Source organism: Seriola dumerili, unplaced genomic scaffold (genome assembly GCF_002260705.1).
Source record: "Seriola dumerili isolate Sdu_G_001 unplaced genomic scaffold, Sdu_1.0 BDQW01000138.1, whole genome shotgun sequence".
In the NCBI taxonomy this organism is placed as follows: Eukaryota; Metazoa; Chordata; class Actinopteri; order Carangiformes; family Carangidae; genus Seriola; species Seriola dumerili.
Window position 1 is genome coordinate 20,478,226 of NW_019174393.1, and position 27,387 is coordinate 20,505,612.

The 27,387-nt window shown below is 42.3% G+C and overlaps 1 protein-coding gene across 2 annotated transcripts in view; it reads right to left on the reverse strand.

Annotated features, from left to right (window-relative positions):
- The window catches only part of sult4a1 (sulfotransferase family 4A member 1), a 51,156-nt gene that overhangs the window by 15,535 nt on the left and 8,234 nt on the right, over nt 1-27,387 (reverse strand). For both annotated transcript variants that reach the window (XR_002665247.1, XM_022749593.1), the window contains exons 2-6: nt 19,941-20,071; nt 18,262-18,342; nt 14,718-14,844; nt 14,526-14,620; nt 12,814-12,952 (exon numbers count right to left, since the gene is read on the reverse strand). Coding sequence is in view for 1 of the 2 variants with exons in the window: in XM_022749593.1 (XP_022605314.1) it covers nt 12,814-12,952; nt 14,526-14,620; nt 14,718-14,844; nt 18,262-18,342; nt 19,941-20,071 (573 nt within the window). In the remaining variant the exon portion in view is untranslated. The remainder of the gene's footprint in view (nt 1-12,813; nt 12,953-14,525; nt 14,621-14,717; nt 14,845-18,261; nt 18,343-19,940; nt 20,072-27,387) is intronic.

A 27,387-nucleotide genomic window follows, 5' to 3' on the forward strand; every position in this document is an offset into this window, starting at 1 on the left:
GAGCCCTCCAGATGACAGTATGTGCTGTGGAACACTTCCACAGCTACATCAGAGGACAGAAAGTGGTCATTGAGACATGTCACCAACCGGCCACCTTCCTGAATAGCCAACGACTGAGGGAAGGCCGCGTGTCCAATAGCCGCATTGCAGCATGGATGATGGCATTGCAAGGTTATGATGTGGAGGTCAAATATGCGCAAAACCATAAAATGGCCCTGGGTCAAGGTTTAGCCGAATGTCAACATTGCGAGAGTGACGAGCAACCAGATCCCCAATCCTCAATCATCCGCTTGCTGACCCTACCTTCGAACCACCATTACTATGATGAGAATGCCTGTCTAGACCTGCCAAAGGTCTACGTGGATGGCTGCTCATTCAACCACTAGAGCCAAGTCCAAGCAGGAGTTGGCATTGTTTGGGTCAGCTACGTGACAGACGAACCAAACCACTACCGGCTAGGGGCAAAGACGAGCCAGTATGCAGAGGTCGCTGCAATACTCATCCATTCAACAAGCCACCAGACTGGCTGTTGGACAACTGGTGATTTGCTCGGACTCCAACTATGCCTGTCACAGCTTCGTCTCCCACTTCCCTATGTGGAAAGGAAATGGTATGAGAAATGCGCGTAATAAAGAAGTCAAAAACGCGGAACTCTTTTTGGCTTGTGACCGCCTGGTGACAGACAATTGTATGATAGTATACTGGAAGAAGGTGAAGGGTCACTCCCAAAGCACAGGTCCCGACAAAGATGGCAACAACAAAGCTGACCGCCTAGCTAAACTAGGCGCTGAACAGGGCACACCCTGGGAGTTCAGCGAAGAGTGGCATCCAAAGCCACAAGTCAAGGTGGTGAATACCATCACCCGCCGAAAAGGCAAGAGAAAGAACCGAGAATCCCCAAATCTGCATGCAGCCAGTGCACCTCGGCCGAAAACCCGGTGATGCTGATTTGATCGCTATGCAAGAACAGGATCCTGCCATCCAAGCCATCAGACAACTGGTGTCCGATCCTACAACACAGCCGACCACTCCATCACACGACGAGCCTACAGAGCTGCAGGCTCTCCGTCACATCCAACACAGATTAAAGTTTGACAAAGGACTTCTAGTCTACACCTCAGACAGGCAGGTGTCAGCTCGATGCGTAGTCCCCACAGACCATAGGGGGGTGATGCTGGCACATGCCCATGACCTACCAGTCGGAGGACTTTGGAGCTACAAGACCACCCTCAAGCCCCTTCAGCAAGTCGCTTACTGGCCGTCCATGGCTCGTGACACACAACTATACGTCCAAGGATATTAAGTTTATGGTCAGTTCCAACCCACGTGACCGCTGAACCGTGCCCCCTTGAGAAATCGTGGTTACACCTTCCCCTGGTCCCATCTACAAATGGACTGGATAGGCCCAGTCCCAAAATCCTCCAGAGGTAATAAATACCTCTTGACTGTGACTTGTGCCTTCCGGCACCCAACGATACAACGGTGACAACAGCTGTTCTGCTGCTGAACCATGTGTTCAGCCAATGGGGACTGCCTCTGTCTGTTGATTCAGACAGAGGCACCCATTTCACTTCATACATGATGACCACCATGTTTGAAATCCTAGGAGTGAAAGTCCACTTTCACATCCCCTTCCACCCCCAGTCATCAGGCCAGGTAGAACGTGCAAATCACACCATCGTCATTATGCTGAAAAAATACGTCAATGCCAATGGCAAAGATTGGGATGTGAAACTCCCCCTGGTGCTAATGGCCATCCGGTCAACCCCGCACCGCTCTACAGGACTGACCCCCTTCGAGATGATGACTGGAAGGGAAATGACTCTCCCGCTGCACCTCCTGTACCGCTCAGAAGATGTGCAACTGCCTATACAGCCCATCAATACTTGACAGCCCTGCACAACCACCTTCAGGCAACCTTTGCATGGGCCCAAAAGAATTTGGAAGCCAGCGTCAAAGGAGCCAAAGCTTTCTACGACAGGAAAACGTCCCAGCATGAGTACCAACTAGGGAATAAAGTGCTCTACTTTCAGTTTACCAACCCTGCTGGACAGCCGAAGAAGTTCCTGCCCAGCTGGTCCAGTCCCTATGAGATCATCGGGAAGCTCTCTCCGGTAACCTACTGGATTAGTCTCCAAACCCAGCCAAACACCAACGTACAAGTGGGTCCACGCAAACCAGATCAAACTCTTCCGACTGGTCTCAATCCCAAAGGTAGAGACAACCTCCCCAGCCAAAAAAGGGGAAGTAGTCAACACCCCATAGGGGGGATATGACAGGTAGTAGGTCCATAGAGATAGGTGCATGCCTCCAACCTCCCGCCGGCATGTACTAACACCTAATCCCACTCCTTCCCCACAACAAATAATCCAAACTCTGATCTGTTCTAGGATGAGACTCCCTTGGTGCTTTGGCATCCTCCTCTGCCTACGAACCACCGCGCCCACTGAAGTGGTCGACCTTGGCCCCCCAACTGGTATCGCCCTGCAAGAGATACCAGGATTTCTAATCACCCGGTGCAGCATGTACACCCAAAGAGTTTTCGTCCGACTAGACCCTTGGGACGTGTATCGCAAGCATGTCCACCTCCCTCCAGGCTTTACAGAAGGCAGATTAAGTGGAACCCAAACGCACGACACAGTCGAACACGCCAAGCAGGCAACTGTTCACATCCTTGAACAGCTGCAGAAATTCCTGATCACAGAGGAAGACCTCTGTGACAGAAGATGACAGAAAAGATTCCTTGGCGGCCTCTTCACTGCAGTGTCCGCCATTGGATCATTGTTTTCAATCGGACTTTCGGTGACCAACATGATCAGCGTCAAGGTGCTCCGACGGCAGGTGAGTGAACTCAATGAGGAAATGCCAGAAATTCAACAGAGACTCCTCATTCAGCGTGAACAATTGCAAGACTTAGGCAAAACCCTTCAAGGTGCTATAACAACCGTAAATCTCCATTCAACATTGCTTAACAACACGGTACATGCCTTAGAAACACTGTCAGAAGTAGTCAGAAACGACATCATGTACATACAAGTGGTCAGGGATCTGATGCAAGACCTAGTCAGGGAAGTGAGCTCCTCTGTCACCAGCCTGAGCGCTGGACAATTACCAACCTACCTGGTCCCCCTGAGTCTGGTAGAGCAAACCCTTAGATCAGCCACAACCACCAGAGTACAGACATTACAGGCCCATCTGGCATACAGTCTTGGCAGCGCAATACCCATTCACGTTAATTCAAAGAGTCTACAGATAGGATTCCTCCTCAACCTCCCAGTGATAGAGCAAAAGAATGTATATAGGTTGAAATCTGTACTGAACGTCGGATTTTGGCAAGACAACACCCATGTCCACCTCAAGACACCATCAACACTAGCATACCACATCGATGACCCCTCGCTCTACCTTATCCACAACCTTAATCTCTGCACCAAAACCAAAGACATCCACTGGGTTTGTCCCAGCAACCCGTTCACGCGAGACGTGAGTAATTATCTCTGTGGCCTGAGAACCGAATCCCCTGAGCAAAGGTGCCAGGGCAGACTCTCAGTTAAAGACGAGGACATGGGAACCAAAGTGGAGCAAGTAGGGAGTCGATGGCTTGTTAGCATACCGGCGAATGAAGCCTTAATGACATATGACCGCCATGACACAGCCACTAAAGTGACCTTACTCCAACCAGACAATGTTCTTGACAGTCCTGCAGGGAGCCACTGTGCATTTTGGTGACATCGTCCTCCATCATCTCAATCCCAACAGACACGAGTCAGAGATCGAGATCCTGGACGCCTTTAAAGGGCACAATTTGACCTTTGGTTATATCCTCCAACAGCAACTGTTGGCTGAGGGTACCAAATTGGTAAAGTTCAGCATCAAGCCATCTGGACTCACCACCACCTATTCCATTACCAAGGTGACACCCTACCAAGAACACCCTACTAATTGGATTGTCCTAGGGCTCCTCCTTAGTGGCTGGGTCATCACAGTAATTATAGCACACATTATGTACAAATACAAACTGCAGGCTAAGGTAGACACTCTCTTGTTCGTCCCACAGCGCTTTGTGCAACAGCCTGTGGCTGTTCCTCTGACAAATGCCAGCCCCCTCTGGGCATAGGGCCATCAGTCCAAGAAATTTTATCAGTGATGAATTCTAGGCAGAGTGTGTATTTGTATAGCTAGTGTGTAGAAACCATCTGCCCAGATGATACCTCTTTGTGACCAATAACCTCTCTGTTATAACTGCCCAGACGCTGAACCTCTGCAACTGTTGAACTGTACTGACTCTTATCTCCCACAAGGATTAACAATCTTTGTTCCAAGAACATGGACTATGTGACCCACAGATCACATCTCACAATGGATTAACGGCCCTTAGGTTGCTCTGAACATTGTCCTATACACCAATCATCAGACCAAAGGGGGGAATGTTGGGCCTGAACATATGGTCGACCTAGAGCAGGCCTGCTCTGGCCTATTTGTAACCTCTGAAGCCTGACCTCAGAGCCTAATTCCTAGCCTCAGGCCTGAACAAGGAAAAGAGCACCAAAAACCGCCCCTCACAGACTCCAACTCCCAGAAGGCCCTGCGGTTCACACCTGAGTGTGAAATCTGGGGAAGTCCCAAACTCACGCTTCTCATTGGCAGAGATGCAGGGGACTCCGGCGACTTCGCCGTGACATCACTGCATCTATAAACTGCACACACCGACCATCGCCTTTCCATTGTAACTGCAGCAGAGATAGCCCGCTTTCTCTGTGAGCCAGTTTACTGAAGGGGGTAACCAACCCTGTGCACGTGTGTTTCCCCCGCAGAGTTTGAAGATTCTCCCCTCGCTGGACAAGACTTCTCCCCCTTTTGTGTTTAACTAAATACGACTTATGAATCCAAAAGACATTTCTGCTGACGCAGATCAACAATCTCTCCTGCCTGCAGAAGGAAGAAGGAACTTCTTCATGGAGACGCGGACAACCTGACACCCACTACCCTCCAATTACATTGACACCGCTGGATTTCTTCGCTGCCCAACAAGGAACCAGTCGCCGAAACCCTCACGAACGAGGACGGCATCGTCAGAATCACATTGGAGAACCTGTGTTGGATTTTACCGACGGACCTTCACACATCTAATCGCTTGGAAGCGATCCAAGTAAGAGGTTTACGTCTGGGCAGAGATTATATTAATTGTGTGTTAACATAGCTGCTGATGCTAGTTTTTAATTTGCTGTGTTTTGAATTGTGTTTTCTTTGGTTATAACATGGACCGCCGAGTCCGTTGTATGACACATTTCAGAGTGGTGAAGTTACTGCGCGCTGCTTGCCGTTACTCACCACTCCAGATAAACTGTGCGTCCCTTTGCAGGATCGCTGTATGTGCCACCACAGGTGTGAAGCGAGTTGATCAGGCCTATAACCAATCAGACAATGGGCATACAGCTTCACGGCCGTATACGCGCTCTTTGTGGGTCAAATAACTATCGCTCGCATCCCATGGTAGCTCGACTCCGCCGTGAGTCGTTTGTCCTCTTTGATTACACCCACACGAACACTTACATATAGACATATCATTTATCATATATATATACATATATATATTCGACGTCCCTCCCCGATCAGACACATGTGGTGAGGACTCGAATTAGTTGAGCAGAGAAGCCCGACCCCAAATCGGCGCCTCATTTTAGGTTGTCTGTCCAAGACATAATTCCGTCCGCCATTTTGGCTCATGCGGTCTAACACCCTCAGACCCGTCCGCCATCCTGGATCCTGCGGGACACGATCTTCACTGATTATGTCCGCCATCTCACCACACACAAACCCACACACACACACACACCTCATTTTGATTGTATAGCTGTTATTCTTTACATGTGTAGTTAGTTGATGGATGGTAGCATAGTGTGATAAATCAAGACTGTGATTAACTTTGCTAATTGTTGTGGAGATTTTAATAAACACTATTGTAGTTTAAAGAGAAGCTCTTTTGGTCATTATTGTGTATGTTTATTGTGATCCATGACTGATTGAGAAGGTCTGAGCTCGAACCTAATCCTTCATAAGATACTCACAGTCCCTGAAACCAGAGACCCATTGCTCGAGGTGAACTATTAAGGTTATGAGACTGTAAACTGGTTTGGTTATTGTTCCCGGTTTCCGGGTGGTGCCCCGCATTATTAATTAATATTAATTACCATACTGGTTAATAATTTAAAGTTGTAAATCAATGATTTTTCAGTGATATTCAGACTTTCTAGTTAATAACCAAACATGCTCCTACCGGACCCAACAAGTCTTCTTCGAGCACTTGCAAACTGGCTAGGATGGTTGACAATACATCCGAAGCAGTTTTCACGCCAGTACTTGTGAAGACTCAGGTTGAGCAGATGGAGCACAGCTGATTTTACAGCGTTGATGAACACTGACGACACCCAGCCATCGATTTCATCCTCCCGGCTTTCAACCCCGTCTGGAGAAGATAAAGGAGGAGAGGGAGGTATCATTGGGGAGGAGGATCGTGGAGAGGCAGAAGCCTGTGTGTCCTCGAGGCCGTCATCCGCTACGTCCGACCCGTAGGACAGAGGTGAGGGGGACTGTGGAAGGGCAGGAACCTGAGAGTTGTCGATGCTGATATCCTCTATGTCCAATCCGGAGGAGGGCGATGAGGAGGAGGAGGAGGAGGAGGAGCCGCAAGGTGGCTCGGTGACGCGGACCTGGAGAGCGTTCCGGAGACGGAGGTCGACTCTCTACAACCTTGGCGATCCGTGGTAAGGAAGAGGAGGAGGAAGAGGCCTCCGTACCCTGGGACCTGCTCCCCCAGTAGGATAATAGATATTTTTGTCGGCAGCACCGCATCTTGTCAGAAGTGTTGATTGTCCGGAGGATGCCAGAAAGTCTCTTTGCGCTCTCCTTATATCGTGTAGAGGTACGGCTAATAGGAAAAGGGGCGGGGTTGGGGGGTGACAAAGGTGCGGTCTAGAATAAGAGTTTTTTTCACCGCCACAGTGCCCCTCCAGTTACGACAGCTGTGGAAGAGAGAGCTAATTTTTCCAGCTATTTCTTCCATCTTTTCCTCCCAGACAGTGTACGGCAGAGCCAGCAATGTGCGGAATACGTCGCAATCTGAATTAAAACAGTTCAAGACACCAGCGCCCGCACATTCCGTAGGGTGCTAAAGACCATTACTCACACAGCGACTCGGCCGACGGCATCTGGGTTCGACATAGATAAACTATGTCTCTCTGAGGTGCCTTTCCCAACGAAGGTGATTCTTAAAAGAGCGTTTTAGGCGTCTAGCTAATAAGCGATGTGGATGTGAATAGCCTCTTGGCTTTCTTACGCCGTAGACCATTTCTTCTTCGGATGTGTCCGGAATGAAGTTCCCGTTGATGTTGGTGGTGATGACGGATTCGGCCATTCTCAGAGGCGTTTGTTTTTTGTTTTTTTTTGTTTTTTTTCTGTTGTCCCTGATGTCAGATTCTGGCTCTTAAGGATTCCTGCCAATTTCATTGGTTCACACAGAGGAGGGACTTTTTTCGGTGAATCTCTTGCGGAAACTTTATTTTCTAAAATAAATAAATGTTATATCTAGACGTTTTTATTTCTTTGAACGATAACGGGGGTGGTAAAATATACTATTTGGTTTTTTTCTTGACACATTTCAGTTGTAGAAAACAGCGTAGGATTCAATCTTGGTATAATAATTTTTGCAACAAAGTATTCTGCGGGATAAGGCTCCCATAGCATGTCCTGCACTTCGTTGCTAGCGTCGTAGTATCGCTCATGGTCATCCTTTACTGATTGCCATGTATGTAAACACAGGGACTTGTAATATCAGTCTGCTACGTCCATTTCTGACTCTGGGTCCGGTTCTACTGATCTTAAAACCAACAGCCGTCAGTTTGTATCTGCATATATTGGTGGACCTTTGGTCGGTGTGTGTGTGTGGGTTGTGTGTGTGTGTGTGTGTGTGTGAGAGAGAGAGTGACGTAGAGGGAGGGGGAGGACTCACAGCCGTGTCTGTGTCTGTGTCTGTGTGTGTGAGTGACAGAAAGATGGAGAGGGAGGGGGAGAACTCATAAAGTAACATGCTTTAAGAACTTACGTTTCTCATGCATAGTCATCAAGACTTGTTGCTTGTGAATATAGATGCGTGATGACCTATTCCTTTAAACCCATTCAACCATTTAAAGTTTCATAAAGGTATTATACATAACCCCCTCATACATCAGTACACATCTTTAACATACCCCCCCGGGAATGTCTACTACATTAACATTACATTCGCACGCCCACCCCCCTCATTAGCATAACCTTGATGACCTCTAGACAATAGGGGGTCATCCATCAAAAATCTTGACATTTGGTGGTGTATATACCTCTCTCCTGTGGTCTAGATGCAACATGTAGCCACATGGTGGTGCTACAATTATCTTAAACTCATGTACAGAGCTTCCAGATCAATTGTAGATCAGTGGTTATCAAAGTGGGTTCCAGGGAGCCCTATGGGTTCTTGAGGGGGTTCCTGGGGGTCCACAGCAAAAAGGGGAATCATTTATTTTCACTATGATTCTATTCATAAGTAAAAACTAATCACTGCTGCTCTCAGATCCTAATGTAGTCATGACACTCCCTCACCTTTCAGGGAAAAACGTCTCCTCTCTCTGTTTCTGTCGCTCTAACCCTGACCCCATTATAATCCTGTTATAGTATATGTGGTATGAGAGAGCAGGTGAGGCATGAACAGTATACTGTATTATTAGGTAGAGTTTCCATGCAGTGGACACACACTGTTATGCTCAGTCAAAAAAGATAACTCCACATAAAATCACTGATCCCTACAGCCTTTAGCAGGATAAGAACCATGTACAACACAGTATGGTAACCATTCAGTAATGTTTTCATTTATGGGTTCATTAGTTAATATTTGTTTCTTAGAAAGAACTGTGTAATTTTGTAGAATATAGAGTATATAAGCAGCAGTTAACAGGCAACATGTTAACACTGTCTTAGTTTTAGTGTTAAATTTTTTCCAGTAAACTTCCTTCAGGAATTCAGGAATTGAAGATCTATAAAATAACGTGTTCCTGCTTGACTTTTTTAAGTCTATTTGAGAGTTGTTCAACCAAGTTACAAAAGAAAGGTTTTTAGTTTGTGAGATTTTTCCCTCCACCTGAATACAGTTAAGTTTGTGATGTTTATAGCATTGAAAAATGACATGTAAAGATTCAACAGCAGCTTCTCTCTGCACTGAGTCTGACCAGCAGCTGCACAGCATGTGGCTCATTCAGACATATCCCTGTATGACTGTACATCCATCTCTGTAGAACATAGATGCAAATTCATGACAAGCATATGTGCCAGTCATATGATGAAATAAATAATAAAAATAAAAATAATAAAGGTGCCCTGGTAGCTTATTAGGTAGAGTATATACCATGTGAGTCCTGGGTTTGATATGGTGTGTTACCACTTAAAGCTTACTGCTACATATGGCCTCTCTGTGATCATCAGAACAATTAGGAAATAACTAAAAAATGTAATTAGCCTGTCAGATGTACGAAGCATGAGGGGCGAAACCCAGGGCAAAGCAGGGGCATCAGGTGCTCTGTGCTCCACTCCTGTCACAGCCTGCTCTGCTTCTCAGTGTTTTTCCACTCACCTTGCCTCTGTCTCACTCTCCACTCTGCCACACCTCCCCATCAGCCTCACTGTCCTCACCTGTTGCCCCTCGCTGCACTCCATCTCCAATCAAGCCAGTATACAGTATATGCATCCTCAGTTCACTCACTCTTTGTCAGATTGTTCTTAGTATCCATGCAAGACCTTCTAACGTTCATCTTCCGGACTAACTTCCCGTTATCGACTCTGCTCGTCCCTGACCATCCTGCCTCAGCATTCTGTCCCCGACCACGAGTTCTGCCTGTGCGCTTCCTGGTCCCCGTCTGCCTGTCCCTGTGGCTGTTTTCTCCAGCTCTGATGTCGCAACGTGAGTGCCTTCCTGATCCTTCGTCTGGCTTTGATTACCCACCTGCCTACTCCTTCCTGGTTTGTCTGCCCCGCTGACTGCTCACCTGGTTCTGATCCTCCTGCTCCTTCGACGACGTCTCCAGCCTGCTCCCTAAACCACGGCACCGCCAGCCCCAGCCTTCAGGTCCACAAACTTTTACCTTTGTGTGTGTGTGTGCTCAGTCACCTCGCTCCACTCACCTGACCCATGGCTCTCCAGCCCCGGACCCCTTCCTCTACCCCTAATATCCACCTGTGTGCATTATCTCGGCTGGTTCATAATCAAGACATTGACAGGTGACGTGTTTTAGAGCCCCACAGAAAGACTGTCTCCACAGCACTATCTGGTGCCACATCACTTTGTCACCTGGACTACTGTGATAACCAGGACTTCTTCAGTAGACTTGAAAACTACTGTGTTCTGTGGATTGAAAATGACAGTTTTGGAAGTTGCTGTTTTTGTTTTGTTTTTTTGTTTGTTTGTTTGTTTGTTTGGTTTTTTTTTTTGTACACAATATAATTTTTCAATGCTGTAATCACCGAAGGGAAATCACCTCCATTGTTCTGTGTTTGAGACAGTTCCAGAATCTTGAAAACTGGAAACTGCAGGACTACCTACACCCAGAGGTGAACTTGCTTGACAGTTTTCAGGCTGTAGTTTTGCTGGTCATCTATCAGCTCTCATTCAGTCCGAGCTGGCTAGTTTCTTCCCTGTGTCCTTTTGGTCTAATAAGAGTCCTGACTTAAATCTGTTAAGATGGAATTTTCTCTGCTTCCCTGGTCTTTAAACAACTTTGCAAGAGAAGGTCCGATGGCTCATTCCATATCATTAGATCACTGATATGAATCAGGTCTGATAAAATGGCTCTAAAAGAGGAAGAAGTTCATTACATTCATGCTCTCTCCTCTGCTGGGTGCATCGTTCTGTCTCTCTAATGTGCGTGTGTCGTTTATCCCGCTAATGTTTTCATCCACTCTTCTACCAGGAATTGTACATGTTGCTGATGGAAGTCTCTGTCCTAAAGCTGCATGTTTTCCTTGTACTGTTTCTTGCTTCTTACTTGTTTGACAAAGGACTGGTTGTGTCTTTTCTGTTTGTAAAATGCACACAAACTGAAAAAATATTTTATTTTATGCAAGTCTTCAACTTTATACTTGTGGTGTTTGTTTTTTCTTTTTTGGGTCTGTTTGTTCTTAATTGACTGGCTTTTTTTTTTTATGGTCATTAAACGGCCACTTCACCAAATATTTAATTTTACTTGTCATGAAGCAACTCACCTGAAATAGTTTTATGATGTCCTCTGTGACTCTTAAATGAAGAGACTACTCATGAGGGAAATGTGAACTAATTGAAAAGTGTTCCTCACTGCTTAATGATGGCCCACAGACAGGTTTACACAAATCCAGAGCCAGATGAGTAACTGGTCAGATTTATGTCAAGACAGTGTATCAGCAACTATTACTGCAATAGGTAGAGACTAGTTCATTATAACTGTCTCCATCAGCTGTAACTCACTGAACAGAACTGTGAGAAATATGCTCCAGATGTCTTAAAGTTGCTCACCTGGGAATTTCACAAACATCAAAAATTCATCGACTCATTCTCAAATTACATTTATGTAATGTAATGTGCTCTGTGTGTGATCAGGAAATGCAGTGACATTGAATTGTGATTCCCCTCTCCTCACTGAAGGATGGTTGTTGGAAATGAACACATATAGTTTACATAATGATATATGGTTCAAGAAAAGGATACAACAACTTTCACTTTCACCATGATGATCCATTTATGGTCAACCACAGACCTCTTTTAGGGAGACACCATTGTTAGTGTTATGTTTCCCTCTATGCAACGATATTTTTCGAGGTGGTGGATGGAAAAGCAAACTTTGTTTCTTGGTGTTTTATGTCCTGTTCTGTAAAATTGTAAAAAATAAATGAAAAATAAGCTATTTACACACATTCTTCCATAACCATGTACAATAATATGATTTACTGAGAGGAGTCATTCTGCATATTGAGTATTTTTTACTTTAGTAACATTTTGAATTCAGGACTTTTACCTGTGATCAAGTATTTTAGACTATTTCTACTTTTACTGGAGTAAGAGATAAGAACACCACAGAGCTCCACTCCTCATCTCCACCAGCATTACACACAAAACCAAACTGTCTGCAGACAAGCTGCATTGTGGGTAATGTGGGCACCAGGTTTTAGTGGAGTTCTCGTTTAATGAAATAAGGTTATATAATAAGGTTAAGTAGCATTCACATTGGACAGATGAACACATCATGAACATATATTTATGGAGGTTGACTCTAGAAGTCAGGATTCCCTGGCCAAAGTTGGTTCCATTTTCAGTTTTCTCAGTTTTGTGGAAAAACATTATCAAATCCGTGGAATAGACCTTTAATCTGACTTAAAAAGTCAAGATGATTTCACTTTTCTATAATGCACCCTGACTTATTTAGTGTTTTGCCGAAAAAGAATTACGAAACTGATTCAATTTTAAATGCTTAAAAGCCATTGTGATGATTAACCATGTTTTAGGAAATAACTGGGGCAAAATTCAGGCTAGGTCATGGGACACTAACTGTAAAATCAAAAGAAAAAACCGACAGATGCAGTGAAGGTGAGACACATGAAGACACATTAGGTGGATCTGATGTTTTGGAGATAGTAAGCTACTCCACAGTGTCAGTGCAGCTACAGTAAAAGCCCTTTCACCCAGAAACTCTAAACTCTGCCTAGTTAGTTATGAACGGAGCAGCGTCATATTTGTCCTTGTCTATTTCCTTTCCCACTCACCCCTGCAAATGGACAGCGCCTCCGAGTTGCAGCACTGCTCGATGAGCTGGTTACAGCTCTCCACCATGCCCTCCAGCTGAGCCTTGTCACATGACACACCCAGGAATCGGGCCAACTGCTCCACCAACGTCCCTAGATCCTGGAGAGGAGAGGAGAGGAGAGGAGGATTTATGACAATGGGAAATCTATGAAAGCAATAATCATAACAACAGAGACAGAAATGTGTCTTCCTTTTGTGCCTTTGAATAACACTGAGTCAGTGATTGTGTTTCCTCAAACAGCATCCACCCACAGCTGTAGAGAACATACAGTTCCCTGTTCTTAAACAATCTGCGTGGTATAAAGGTAAAAGAAAGGACAAAATGTACAGCTCTGTATGGAATATATGTCATGTAGGAACAGTTGCACATAGTGGCTATCATTTTACAGCCCTGGGTTACATGTACATATGTTTGCATTGCATAAGGGTGTGTGTGTCTGTGTGTCCAAAATAGGCCAGGCAAGAGATAGCGACCCAAAGGTGTTACACAAATGATGGTAAACTCTCTCTCCAGTACAGTCTGTCAAAACAAAGAAGAAGAAAAAGAAGAAAAAAATCATATAAATAATAAATAATAAAAAAACACAAAAACATAATCACAAAACAATGCCAACATGGATATGCTTAGTAAGTACACTATTTACCATGCCCACTATCTTTGTTTAGCATATTGGGATAATAATATTGGCTAATCATCCAAAGTTGAGGCTGAGTGTGATTAAAAAAAAAAAAAACAACTGTGGCAAACTGCAGCCAGATTATATTTCTCTGTGGGTGTGTGACTCATTCCACACAGTCACAAATACATTGCTAATACAAACATAATTGATTTGTGCAGATAACGAAATTAATCCGGCCCATACTTGGGCCACATGCCTGTTCTCTTCTGGCCCATATACAGACTCACTTTAAGATGATACATCCACATCTGGACCAATTCTGGAAATCTTCCAGCTGTCAGTCAGTACTGGAGGATAACAGCCAGATTTTACCCTCATGTGGTAGTAGATGGACCAGACTAGGACTGAGGACCCAGGCATATGTTGGGCCACAAGTTTGATTTAGATCCATTGTGTCATTCTATTTAATTTGAGTGTTTTTTAATGTATAATGTATGACCACCGCTAAATTAACATGCCCATTTCTATATATACTTACACCTCTTAATAAGCAGGGAGATTTTCCTGCATCTTAACAAGTTAATGACAATTTGAAATTATTATCAGATGAGGTGATTCATCATCTGCAAGCTTCAGTTATGGTAATTACAGTTTTTATTCATACCCCAGTCATCTATAAAATGGAGGCTGTCCTCCTGTGAAAAATTAGCTCACAGGTCATTTGTGCAGCAGCTTATTACAACCCATAGTTACATTTTGTTGTTAGGCGACATCTAGTGGTCGTAGTAATTATGACAGGAGCAAAGGGTATTTTATATATATATATATATATACATATATATACATATATATTAAAGTCCATTCAGTGTGGAAAGAGGTTAAAATGTAACACAGCAGCACAGTACATCAGTATCAGTATCAGTAGAGCAGCTCCACTGACCTGACTCCCTTTTCTTATCTAAATTACACCAAACAGTCACATCTTCACAGACTGCTGGGATGAATAAGAGTTTGCAGACAGAGGCTGAAAAAGGAGACACTGGTAAACTTACCTTGTACATGTCTTCATATTTCAAGAAGAGGACATTAGAGTCCATACGATGCTCCCAGAATTCCTGCACATGTTCAAACCAGGAACCATATCCCACTGTGAGAGAGAGAGAGAGAGAGATGCTGGATGAACGTACAGTAGTCTGTGCACAAAGACACAACAGGACGGGAGTTGGTCACTGGACCAGACTTACACTTGTCATTCATGAAGCGCCGACAGAACTCCTGGAAGGTTCCCCGGTAGCTCATGGTCCTGAGAGAGCGGTGGAACTGGTAGTAAGACACCACCAGGTCCTTGGGGTTCCGAGCCATGTAGATCACCTGGAAGAAACCACAGTACTTACTATGGTCAGATACAGAATGCCAGTGCTGTGAAATGTAATACATGACATAGGTATATGTCTCTTTATCAAGAGTGATGTCACTATAAGGGGTTATATTATTATCACATATATACATCCTCTGGATATGAAGATATACTGTATGTTCATAACACATACAGTACATACTGTACGTACAAAATATCTATATGAGGAACTTTTATATGGTATAACATGTTGTGACCATATTTTTTAACAATATATATTTAATTTATATATGCAAGTTCATTCTGGCAAAGTGGTCTCAGACTTTTTATTTACATATGTTTACATATTTTTACATATGTTTTTATTTTACAATTTATTTCATATATGGAAACTCAATATATGTACATATATTAGATTTGCCTATGAGTGACTCTTGATGTCATGTAAACACTGCTGCATATTAGAGGCTACTAGGCAACTATGTTAAACTGTACAGATGTGAGAGCTGCTTGAACCAGATATATAAATGTAATATATGACATATATGTCATTAGATTTTAGTTAATCAACAATTCCAGAAATGTGGCACATTAGAAAGTTGAGTAAGCTGTCATAGCAAATGGTGACAGAAACAATGTTTCAGCAAAGCAATAGCAAGAAATTTCAAGTTATAATGTCCCTTTTTTTTCTTCTCCTGACAGCAAAAATTTTATTTCTAAACTTGTTTTAGAAACAAAACAGGTTTTGACATTATTGACTTTTTATTCTTATTTCTAAATGTTCTCACAAATCTTCTGTAAATACCAGTCACGGGTTAATGTCAGTTGTCAGGACATGTCAGTATATATAGTATATATATATATGCTCCCACGTGCCTATATGCACTCCTGACAACGTGTGGGCATGCTCCTGATGAGTCGCGGATGGTGTCCTGGGAGATCTCCTCCCAGACCTGGATCAGGGCGTCAGTGAGCTTCTGGACAGTCTGTGGTGGTACTTGACAGCGTTGGATGCACCGCTACATATGTCCCATAGGTGCTCAATTGGTTTTAAGTCAGGGGATCCTGAGGGCCAGTCAATGGCATCAATGCCTTCATCATCCAGGAACTGCCGACACACTCTGGCCTCATAAGGCCGGGCATTGTCCTGCACCAGTAGGAACCCAGGGCCCACTTCATCAGCGTCAGGTCTGACAATCGCTCTGAGGATTTCATCCTGGTACCTAACAGCAGTCAGGGTACTGTTGGTTATGACATGGTGGTCTGTGCAACCCTCCAAGGATATGCCTCCCCAGACCATAACTGACCCACTGCCAAACTGCTCATGCTGGATGACAGTACAGGCAGCATAACGTTCACCAAGTCATCTCCAGACTTTTTCACACCTGTCACATGTGCTCACTGTGAAGCTGCTCTCATCTGTGAAGTGAGTAGCGGACCTTCTTCCCTTTTTGGGGGTTGTCTTGCTTTTGTCTCTCCATTGCACCTGTTGTCAGTTTCATTTGCACCAAAGCAGGGGAAATTTATTCATTTGTGCTTCCTAAATGGACAGATTGATATCCCTGAAGTTTAACTGACTTGGTGTTGTTGGGACTCATCATTCAAGAGACCAAATGTTTCTTTGCTCCACTGGACAAAGGAACTCACACTCCACAGTTCCTCACCGTTCAGACCTGGGGACGACCCTTCCCCCCACGGACCTTACTGGCCAGCCAGTGTGGGTCAGCGTGTGACATGTAACCCCCAAGGGTGTCACCAAACAAAACCAGATCTCTGGCCCTCTTCTCTCTCTCTTCTCTTCTTGGCTTGCTCTGGAGAGCAGCTCCTGCTCTCTCTCCTCTCAGCTCTTCAAAGGGCAACAAGTCCCCAGCCCAGGTCAGCCTTGCTACCTGAGAAACCAGCTCTCTCGCCGGCCTGCTCACAGCAGCCTGCAACACTCTTCTCCTCAACAGCAGCGACCTGCTTCGGATTAACTGAGAGTGAACCAAATTCTCTTCAGAATCAGCAGCTACGACACAAGGCCAGCTGATTTTCCAAGTAACAGGAGTCATAGCAGAGTTAGTGGGGAACAGCTAACTCTGCAAGGAGAACAAAGGAGATAACAGCAAAGCAACACAGCCAGACAGGACTTTACTCCACCAGGAAGCCTCCCAACTCACTGGACTTTACAACAACACTGCAAAGGACCTCTTTGCTTGTTTCCAGGAGTGGGTAACGTTAACTGACTGGGCCTAACCTTTCACAGCATAGCACAGCACAGCACAGCATAGCTAAGCAGCAGAAGTCTTAACTTTGTTAATGTACTTGTTGATTGATGTCTGGTTGTTGTAATGTTTGCTTAGGTTGTGGTCAGTCATACAGTTAATCAGGTACTCGTATGTTCACACACATAGTAGTACGTCTCAGTTCTAGAACCTGCATGAAGCTAACCTCCCCCCTCTAACCTGGTACCTTTAGATTACATGAGCTAGGCTAACAAAGAAACTCACACCTTCCCTCTCACACACCCCAGGTGGTCCAGCGGCCATTTTGAGTTGTTTCTTTGTTTACCGCCATCTTGTGTAGTCTTCTTTGTTCAGGTCATGTGGTCACAGTGACCACTTTGAATCGGCCATCTTGCCTTTGTTTGTGTACCCACAAACACACACACAAACACACACACATACACATACACACACCTGTATATACTAGATTAGACATTGTGTTTTACTCTGCTCCATGGTAAATAAATGCCTTTAAGTATAACTACTGGTGTGTTTAATGTTGCACAAGCGTGAATATTGCCAACCTCTACTTGGTAGAATTCCAATCCTTCAACTTTAACTTACTGTTGATATGGTATTTTGGTTATAGTTAGTAAGCTAATGGTTAATCAGAGTTCCAAATTAATGGTAATAAATTGAGATTGAAACCATATTGGCTATTTTGCCTATTAGTTTAGGCTGGTGCTCTGAGGACTTTAATTAATTTCAAAGTTGTTATTTACTATTAATATTTTTAATATTAATATTTTATTAATTTATGATAGCCAATAAATTCATAGACAACCGAAATCCAACATATTTGGTGTCCAGCTCATGAGGTAGAGCTCAGACCCAACAGTGTTATACTGTGATGATTAAGTATTCCCTTAATTTTTTTGAGCAGTGTATATATACTGACATTTATGTATAGGTTATATTATTCAATGATTCATTAATAATTGATTCATTAATTTTACCCCTCAATGTCTCAGTTTTGTGATAGATGAAAATCAAATAATAAAATGAAACAGCTGATTCCAGTTTTGTGTGTGTGACTTCACTCTTCTGTCTAAGCTAATATTACAAAATTAAATTTTATCAAATTCAGGGCACAGTTTGTGACAAAGTCACACCTCCCTCAGAATAAAACTTTTACAATAGCATCTTAATTCAATGAAAACTTCAAACCTTGGCCTCTCCATTGTGCATGGCTGTGGGTAGGAACCGGTAGGGAAGATGGCTTTTGATCAGACGAGGGGATGTGAGCTCCTGTGGAAAAAAAGATTTTTTAATCTGTATTTCTGCTGTTCTCTTATCAGTGCTGCAGAAATTCTGTGGTGCTGCCAGGTGTGTCTTATCTTATCAGCTCAAAGACTCATATATATGATGTGTACCTCTGTTTTTTGGAAAACATGTCCTGTTTACGTGTCTGTCAGCAGAGTAGTCTATGTATATGGGTGGATTTCCATGATATGAACAATCCATATCCAGTTCAATCTATACCTACAAATAGAAAATGTGATTCTACAGTTTAAAAACATACTTTGTTGATGTTGTCTCTTATGCCAGTTCTGCAGGAATGAGTACTAAACCCAGAAATTTATTGCATATAGCACTTCCTGTTCCGTGGCCCTGAAGTCTCTGGGTTTGTTGAATGTGTTTTTAGTTAGATAATTGAAATAAGGTCCGTGGTTAACACAAGCTCAAGACATTTTCATGTACAACATAAAACCAGTTAGTAAATAGTCCAGTCTGGTAAAAAAGGTCGGTTGCTATCAAGTGTCTAAATGAGACTACAGAGGTTGTCGGGTACATTTAACATCGTCACGTTAAACATGAAAACAATCTACTCACCAGTCCACCTTTACAGCCTTGTTGTGTTTATACAAGCTATTACTAACTTTGTAAGAAGAAAAGGAGGTCAGAGCTAAATCACACTATAAGTTGAAGTTTAGTGGTGGTGACGTTGAAGTCATGTGACTGTGGTGTAGTTGGTTTATAGCCTTTTTACTTCTGGTTTCAAACATCATAAAGTGGTGTTTATTAGTGAAGATGATGCTGCTGAACAAAACCTGTCAGGATCATAAAATGTTGTTTATTTTCTGTAATAATTCAAAACACAATGGAAAAATTCCATTGGATTTGGCTCAGGGCTGGGCTACAAACATACATCATCCTACAGAACTGTATAGTTACTATATCATACAGTGTTGAAAGATTCCAAATGTCAAAATACTGTGTATGCCGTTCCGTATGTGGTGTTCATACAAACTGAAGTCTGGAACACAGTCTCAAGTCAAGTATTAAGGGTCATTTTATCTGGTAAGGACTTGGAAAAGATGTTAGGTGTTACCACAGTATTGGTCATCATAGTCTGTCATCCATCACAGGCACGGTGTTCTCATGAAGCATCCTGACTCTTATAAATCTGTAGTCTCCCAGCATAAACTGACATACCCCTGATGAGGAATTTATTTTTGTTTAGTCTTTTGAAAGCCCCCGGTGAGGCTGTTTTCCCCTTTACAAATAATTTGACATTAAAGTGTAGAATCAGTTACAGGAGAAGATAATGGTATCAATTTGGTGTTTTACAAGTTTGCTACTTTTTATTCTTTTCAAAAATATTCAAAATATTACATTCTGGAAGACTTTAAGGAGATGTTAGCAGAGACAGAGGATTTCCAGACTGACACTAACATTTTCCCATGCATTGCTCATAGCCTCATCCTAGTTGCAGTAAACACTACAATGCAGTGTGTGTGAAAAATGTTGCTGAGTTAGCCCCCACCAGCTCAGTCCTCCTGCAGTCCTATAATGATTGAATCTGCTAAATGAACTGTAGCCTGATCTCAGCTCCAGTACTGTACCTGTATGATGTCCAGGCCGGGCTGGGGATACTCTAAGACAGGCAGTTGCTCATCGATGTTCATAAGGCCAATTTCATCTGGATCTGCTCCCTGGCTCACTAAATACACAACCTCCTGGAGTAGACTGGTACCTACAAGGACAGCGGAAAGACGGGAGGAGAGGAGACAGAAGAGAGGAAACAAGAGAGAGGAGACAGGAGACAGGAGAGGAAAATTCTTTATGAGTGAAAGGAAAAGGAAGTCTAACTGTACAAATAACCAGTTAGTTTTCAATCACAATACCAGTGATGAGGTTATTCACTGTTCTATTATTTTACAAAAATCCAAAGATCAGTGTTTATTCACTACACTATCATAGAGAGGAGAAACATCAGTTTAAACCATAAAGCTACACAAAATAATATTATATTATATACAGAGAATTATCACTCAGCTCTGCAGTCCCTCTCAACTCTCCTGAGTCTTTCAACCTGTGTTTTGATTCAGCTCAGCAACAGCTGGATGTAAATAAGCTGTTGTTTGCCAACACATTAACCAATAGTTAAAGATTAATCAGTCACTCATTTTGTGATGCACTTTCAATGCAGCAGAACAGGAGTCTTTTTTTATTTCACACAATCATGTTCCGTGTCTAAACCTTGTGAATGCATTACCCACAGTGCGCTTTGACCACAAAGAGTTTGGTCAGATATTGGAGAAGAGCTCAGTGCACAATGCGAAGCCCCCCAGCACTCTAGGCCTTAGCTGCATAACTACAGGATGGTGCACATCGAGCCTGAGCCAATCGATCAGTGTGTGTGTGTGCGTGCGTGCGTGCGTGCGTGCATGCATGTGTGCGTATGTGTGGGTGACTGATGGAAGAATCTGAATCATATAACTGTACTGGTGGAGGTGGGGCAGTATGTGCTTATCATTCAGCTACACTCCATATGTTGATGTGTAGATAGTGTTAGGTTTGGCCAAGGAAGTGGTGAATTTTATCATTACAGGAGCTCATGAAGTCATCACAGTCTTATAAATAACTAGCCTCTGTAATAGAAAAATCATATTCTGTACTTTGTATAACCTGGTTTTGCACTTAGTATGATCTGGCTTTGTATAACCTTGGACATGAATCTGTCCTCACATGCACACTCCTTATCTGGTACTGTCTGGCACAAATTAAGGGGTCCTTGTCCTTGAACACGCAGCTGCTTCTTTTCGACAGTTAGACAGTTTTGAGGGCACCCAGAATTGTTCACATACACATCCTGACCATGCCTCCTTCTTTCCTCTTCCTATAAAGTTAATGTACACTCTTTGTTCGATATCAGTCTGCAATTACACTCTGTTGACGCTGTACACTGATCCTTTGCAAAGCTCTTATTAAAATATACAAAGACAACTTGATCATCTTGATAACTTTTCATTTTCAAATTTCCATCAGTCCTCCTTGTTTAATTTTCCTGTCATAGAGTGGAGTGTCATTCACAGTGAGTCTGCAGCATGATCAACATGAAGGGACTAAAGTTAGGAGTCTGGTATATTGAGACTTAATGAAGTGCTGATGGATCATTTCCTTACAATTAGCTACAGCTCTATCACATGGACATCTATTGAAGACATGTCGCAAAGCATAGCAATTGAAAAGTTATTAAATAATGTTCTGATAACACTGACTCTATGGAAAGACTATTAAATGTTCAACCTTGATTCAAAACACTGTGGGTTTATTTACACTCTGAGAGAAGAGTCTAATAATGAGATACTATACACATTACTAATATTAATTCATGAATATTCAAATCACCCACTATAGTGACTTTATCTGTACTGAGAATCCAGATAGAGTCAAGGACCAACAAGTGGTTCACTAGAATAAATAGAATTGGTTGTAATGTTTCCCAGGTTGGATGTGAAACACTAAGAACAAGAGCAAGGCTTTCGACTGAGTTCAGGTGATTGTCAGAGTGGATTCATTTAGACTAACATGTTCATCACAGATACGTTCCTGTGAGACAAAATAAATCAATATTGTCATGATATGCTCCTCCTTGTAAACTTTGTACCTGGACTCTGTTTAATGTTTCCTGTTTTATTTTGAAATTACTGTCCATGTTGTAGTTTTAATACCTGTCTTTGCTTTTTGCCATTTTTGGACTGCCTTGCTGCCTTTTGACCCTGGAGTACCTCATCAGCTTGGAAGCCTTTGTTTGCTTGTTAAATAAATCAGTGAATGCAAGTTCAACTTTAATAACTATTAAAGTCAGATTAAGGATATATTGTAAGTTTCTTACTAGTATTTTTGCTCTTCAGTCTAATGATGAACAAACTGTTATGAACATGTGAAGCAGATAAAACAGTTAAAGTTAATGTCAGACTGTTTCTGCTGCAAAGAGGAGAGACAGAAAAGAGGAGTGAAGTAGTTGATGTCTGATGAGTCAGTCTGACTGAAATGTTTAAAAATGAGATTTATAACTAGAAAATTCCAGGGAAATTTTGAGTGCCACAGGGGCTACTGCCGGGATGAGTACATGATTTATTTCCAGTGTTCAAAAGTCACCCTGATAATATTCTGGTTTTGAGAAATGTCTTGATATAAAAGACTCATCCCTCCATCATGTATTATGTGGGAAATATCTCATGTTCTGTGTTGTTTTTTTTAATAAAACAAGAGGCAACATGTCTTCAAACTGGCATTTAAAGGGTTAAAATCCTGAAAACTAATAAACATTTGGTAGGTTTGAGCAGAACTGAAGTGGTTTTAGAGATGTATGCGAAAAAAAGCAGAAAAATAATGATTTTATAGCATTTTCTTTGTGTGTCCTTTTTTGGACGCGAGGAAGCCCAGAGGGTACAAAATGTGTTACCAGTGTATAATAGACCTGTAACAGTAACTGACATTAGATTTTAAAAATATGTCAAAAAAGACACTTTCTTGCAGAAATCCATACCTTCAGCTGTAACACAGCCAAAATGATCAGCAAATCAAAAAAGAAAAGTGAAGAAAATGTCCAAAAAAGGACAGAGGGACCCCTGAGGGTTAATAAATCCCATGAACCGCTATTTAAATTACCACTATTATGTTTTTTTCGGTGCTAAATTTAACATTACTGGGGAGGAGAGCAACGCGACTAGAAGTGACAGCGAGAGAGGGCTAGTAGCTTCTCCTCTCCTCTGTGTCAGCGGAGACCGTCACAACTTCATTCACTCATTTAACAAAACAAAAAGAAAAGCAACAAAGGAAGCAGTAAATGGACTTACATATTTAAGACCTAACTAAATGTAATTTAAGACCTAACATGCGGCTAATGTAAAGCTAGCGGAGCTTGGAGAGTTGGTTATCTGTTTGCTAGGCACGCACACACCACACAGGTCAGGAGCTGCAGTTGCCATGGCAATGTGAAAATCTGCCAAGAATTTGGCTTTTTTCCCAAAATACGGGAATAATAATGCAATTAGGAATGCATTGGAATTTTCTTTTAAAAACTCCACAAAATTTCACCTTTTTCTTCAAATTTCACCTTTTTTCTGAGTCACCTAGCTCTCTCATACCTGCACGTAGAAATGTGATTCAAACTATAAAACGGAGGAAAACTTCTGCTCTCTCTCCAAAACTAGCAAACTGTTTTTACATAAGATGTAAACTTTTTCAAACTATGAGCACTCAAAGGAGGAGTGGAAATCACTTTTTCTTCAAAGTTAGAGTGACAGCGTCAGTTGGCTAGAGTGCATGAAGCAGTAAAAAATAACTTTATTTTTATTTTTAACTCGAGCTCACGGCCAAACCGTAAAAAGGAGACAAATAATTCTTCTCAAAATGTAGACAAGTTGTTGGGATTTCATAAATGTAAACTTTGACAGGAAGTCTGCTCAAAATTTAAACGGGGGTGCCGAGTCCAGCAAGCAATACCAGTCTCACGTCTCATTGACACTAATGTAATCGTCTTTTTTTTTCAAAAGAATTCTCACTCTGTCTTCGCACTGAGCTTACTCACTCATTTTAAGGAATATCTGAATAAAATAAAGACTGTAAGAAACTCTGGCTTCCGTGTCTGTCATGGTGTTTTCGGTTTTTGAAAAGAAGTAACGGTTTCTCATAATTTGCAATTGTTTTAAGGCCATGTAGAAAGCCAAATTCTGGGCAGATTTTCACATTGCCATGGCAACGGCAGCTCCTGACCTGTGTGCGTGTGTGCGTGCCTAGCAAACAGAATAACCAACTCTCCAAGCTCCGCTAGCTTTACTTTAAGCCGCATGTTAGGTCTTAAATTACATTTAGTTAGGTCTTAAATATGTAAGTCCATTACTGCTTCCTTTGTTGCTTTTCTTTTGTTTTGTTAAATGAGTGAATGAAGTTGTGACGGTCTCCGCTGACACAGAGGAGAGGAGAAGCTACTAGCCCTCTCTCGCTGTCACTTTCTAGTCGCGTTGCCTCCCTCCCCAGTAATGTTAAATTTAGCACCGAAAAAAACATTAATAGTGGTGATTTAAATAGCGGTTTCATGGGATTTATTAACCTCAGGGCGTCCTCTGTCCTTTTTTGGACATTTTCGTTCACTTTTCTTTTTTGATTTGCTGTATCATTTTTGGCGTGTTTACAGCTGAAGGTATGGATTTCTGCAAGAAAGTGTCTTTTTTGACATAATTTTTAAAATCTAATGTCAGTTACTGTTACAGGTCTATTATACACTGGTAACACATTTTTGTACCCTCTGGGGTTCCTCGCGTCCAAAAAAGGACACACACAAAGAAAATGCTATAAAATCATCATATATCAATATTTTTTTCTGCTTTTTTTCGCTACATCTCTAAAACCACTTCAGTTCTGCTCAAACCTACCAAATGTTTATTAGTTTTCAGGATTTTAACCCTTTAAAAATGCCAGTTTGAAGACATGTTGCCTCTTGTTTTATTAAAAAAAACAACACAGAATATGAGATATTTCCCACATAACACATGATGGAGGGATGTGACATTGTTTTATATCAGAGTCTTTTATATCAAGACATTTCTCAAAACCAGAATATGATCAGGGTGACTTTTGAAACACTGGAAATAAATCATTGTACTCATCCTGGCAGTAGCCCGCTGTGCACTTCAAAATTTCCCTGGAATTTTCTAGTTTATTATTCTTCCGCCAAATTTTGGCGCATAACTCGTCCTGCAGCTTTGAGAAAACCCCAGTAATATATACATCAAAACGTGTGTCTTGATCCCGAAAGAGGTGCTATGACTTTTGGTGTTAAAATTCCAATTTTTCCCAAAGTTATTCCCAAAATACTGGGAATAAATAATGCATTAGGAATGCATTGGAATTTTCTTTAAAAACCCACAAAATTTCACCTTTTTTCTACAAAATTTCACCTTTTTTCTACAAAATTTCACCTTTTTTCTGAGTCACCCAGCTCTCTCATACCTGCACGTAGAAATGTGATTCAAACTATAAAACGGAGGAAAACTTCTGCTCTCTCCAAAACACAGCAACTGTTTTTACATAACATGTAAACTTTTCAAACTATGAGCACTCAAAGGAGGAGTGGAAATCACTTTTTCTTCAAAGTTAGAGTGACAGCGTCAGTTGGCTAGAGTGCGTGAAGCAGTAAAAAATAACCTTTATTTTTATTTTTAACTCGAGCTTACGGCCAAACCATAAAAAGGAGACAAATAATTCTTTCTCAAAATGCAGACATAGTTGTTGGGATTCATAAAATGTAACTTTGACAGGCAGGGTCTGCACAAAATTTAAACAGGGGTGCCGAGTCCGGCAGCAATACCTGTCTCACTCTCATTGACACCTAATGTAATCGTCTTTTTCTTTCAAAAGAATCTCACTCTGTCTTCGCACTGAGCTTACTCACTCATTTTAAGGAATATCTGAATAAAATAGAGACTGTAAGAAACTTCTGGCTTCAGTGTCTGTCACGGTGTTTTCGTTTTTTGAAAAGAAGTAACGGTTTTCTCATAATTTGCAATTGCTTGAAGCCATGTAGAAGCCAAATTCTGGGCAGATTTTCACATTGCCATGGCAACGGCAGCTCCTGACCTGACCTCTGACAGCCAAGGGCTGCGTGATATCATCGCTACAGTGACACAGAGAAGATTTTTTACCCTAATCCTAACCCTATCCCGGCAGTAGCCCCCGTGGCACTCAAAATTTCCCTGGAATTTTCTAGTTATTATTTATCACTTGTAAGGTTTTGATCCCGTCAGGATCCTGTAGGAATGATGACTCAGTTTTTCCAGGTATCTGATTGGTCAGTAGTTTGATTGTTGACAAGTTTTGATCTGATCAAGTCTGATCAAGTCAAGAGAAGATTAGGAGTTCAGTTAAGTTAAGTTACCATGGTGATTTAGCCGGGTAACAAGTGAACCACTGTCGTAAGACTGAAAATCCAGGTAACCTGAAGTTGCCTCGATAACCTCAAATCCTACTTCGTAAAACAGCTTGAGGTGATCTAATGTTTAAGAGTCCAGTTTTTGGTTGGTCAGGGGTAGACACAGTCTCTATGGGGTTTTGGGTGGTGAACTCTTCTAATGGAAGCACAGAGAAGTGTGTGAGACTGCAGCCCCTACTCCTTGTCTCAACTCTGGGTTCTCATGGTTCTGGTGTAGTAATAAATTCAATTAAATTTCTGAGATGTGAGAGCTGCTCCATCAAACTTTGGATGTATGTCGTCTCTCCTAATGAAACCAAGACTTCCACAGAAAGTCTGCAAATTATCTACAAAGCCAATGTCATCAAGACGTCACCTGGACAGTCAGTGGTTGAATGATGACATCACTGGTTGAATTTGGTAGGAGCCCAGAAAAAACTACACATTATGTTTGTCAACATTAATTTTAGTGACCTCTGATTGTTGTAATCAGGTATCATTAACACCAGCGTGATTTACCATTATTGATTTTAGCTCTGTTTATCCTTAGCCAGTAGTTTTAAATACGATTCTCCATCACCCGCTATGGCCCCAGGAAAACATCTGACTCACAGGTGTCTCTAACTTCACTTTTTTCAGATACAGCTGCCAATAATCAGAGCTAATTTCCCAGGGGGTATGTCATTGAGTGGAGAAAATGTGTTTGAACCATGAACCATGGACTTCTGCTTAGGGCTGCGCTTCCTCCAGACAGTCACCCAGCCATTATGACTTCCCAGCTGCTTAGAGCTTGCCAATGTAATGCTGAGAAGGCTGAAGTGGAAGTCTGTTCCTGCTTAAAGAAGGAAGTGTGTAGCCAGAGGCTGGCCACGTGCTGACTGTGAAGCCAAATAAATCATGTAATGAAAATTTCCTGAAAAAGCTTCCTTGTTCTGAAACTCTTATTTCACATTAGTACCAGTGATGATGTATTTTGTAAACATGAAAGGGTTCAATTGTGTTAGACACATTAAAAAACATCAGCTGTGCCTTCAAAATTGAAATAAAAGCCAAAAAATATTGAGGCCAAGCAATATTGAGCAAGTCTATAC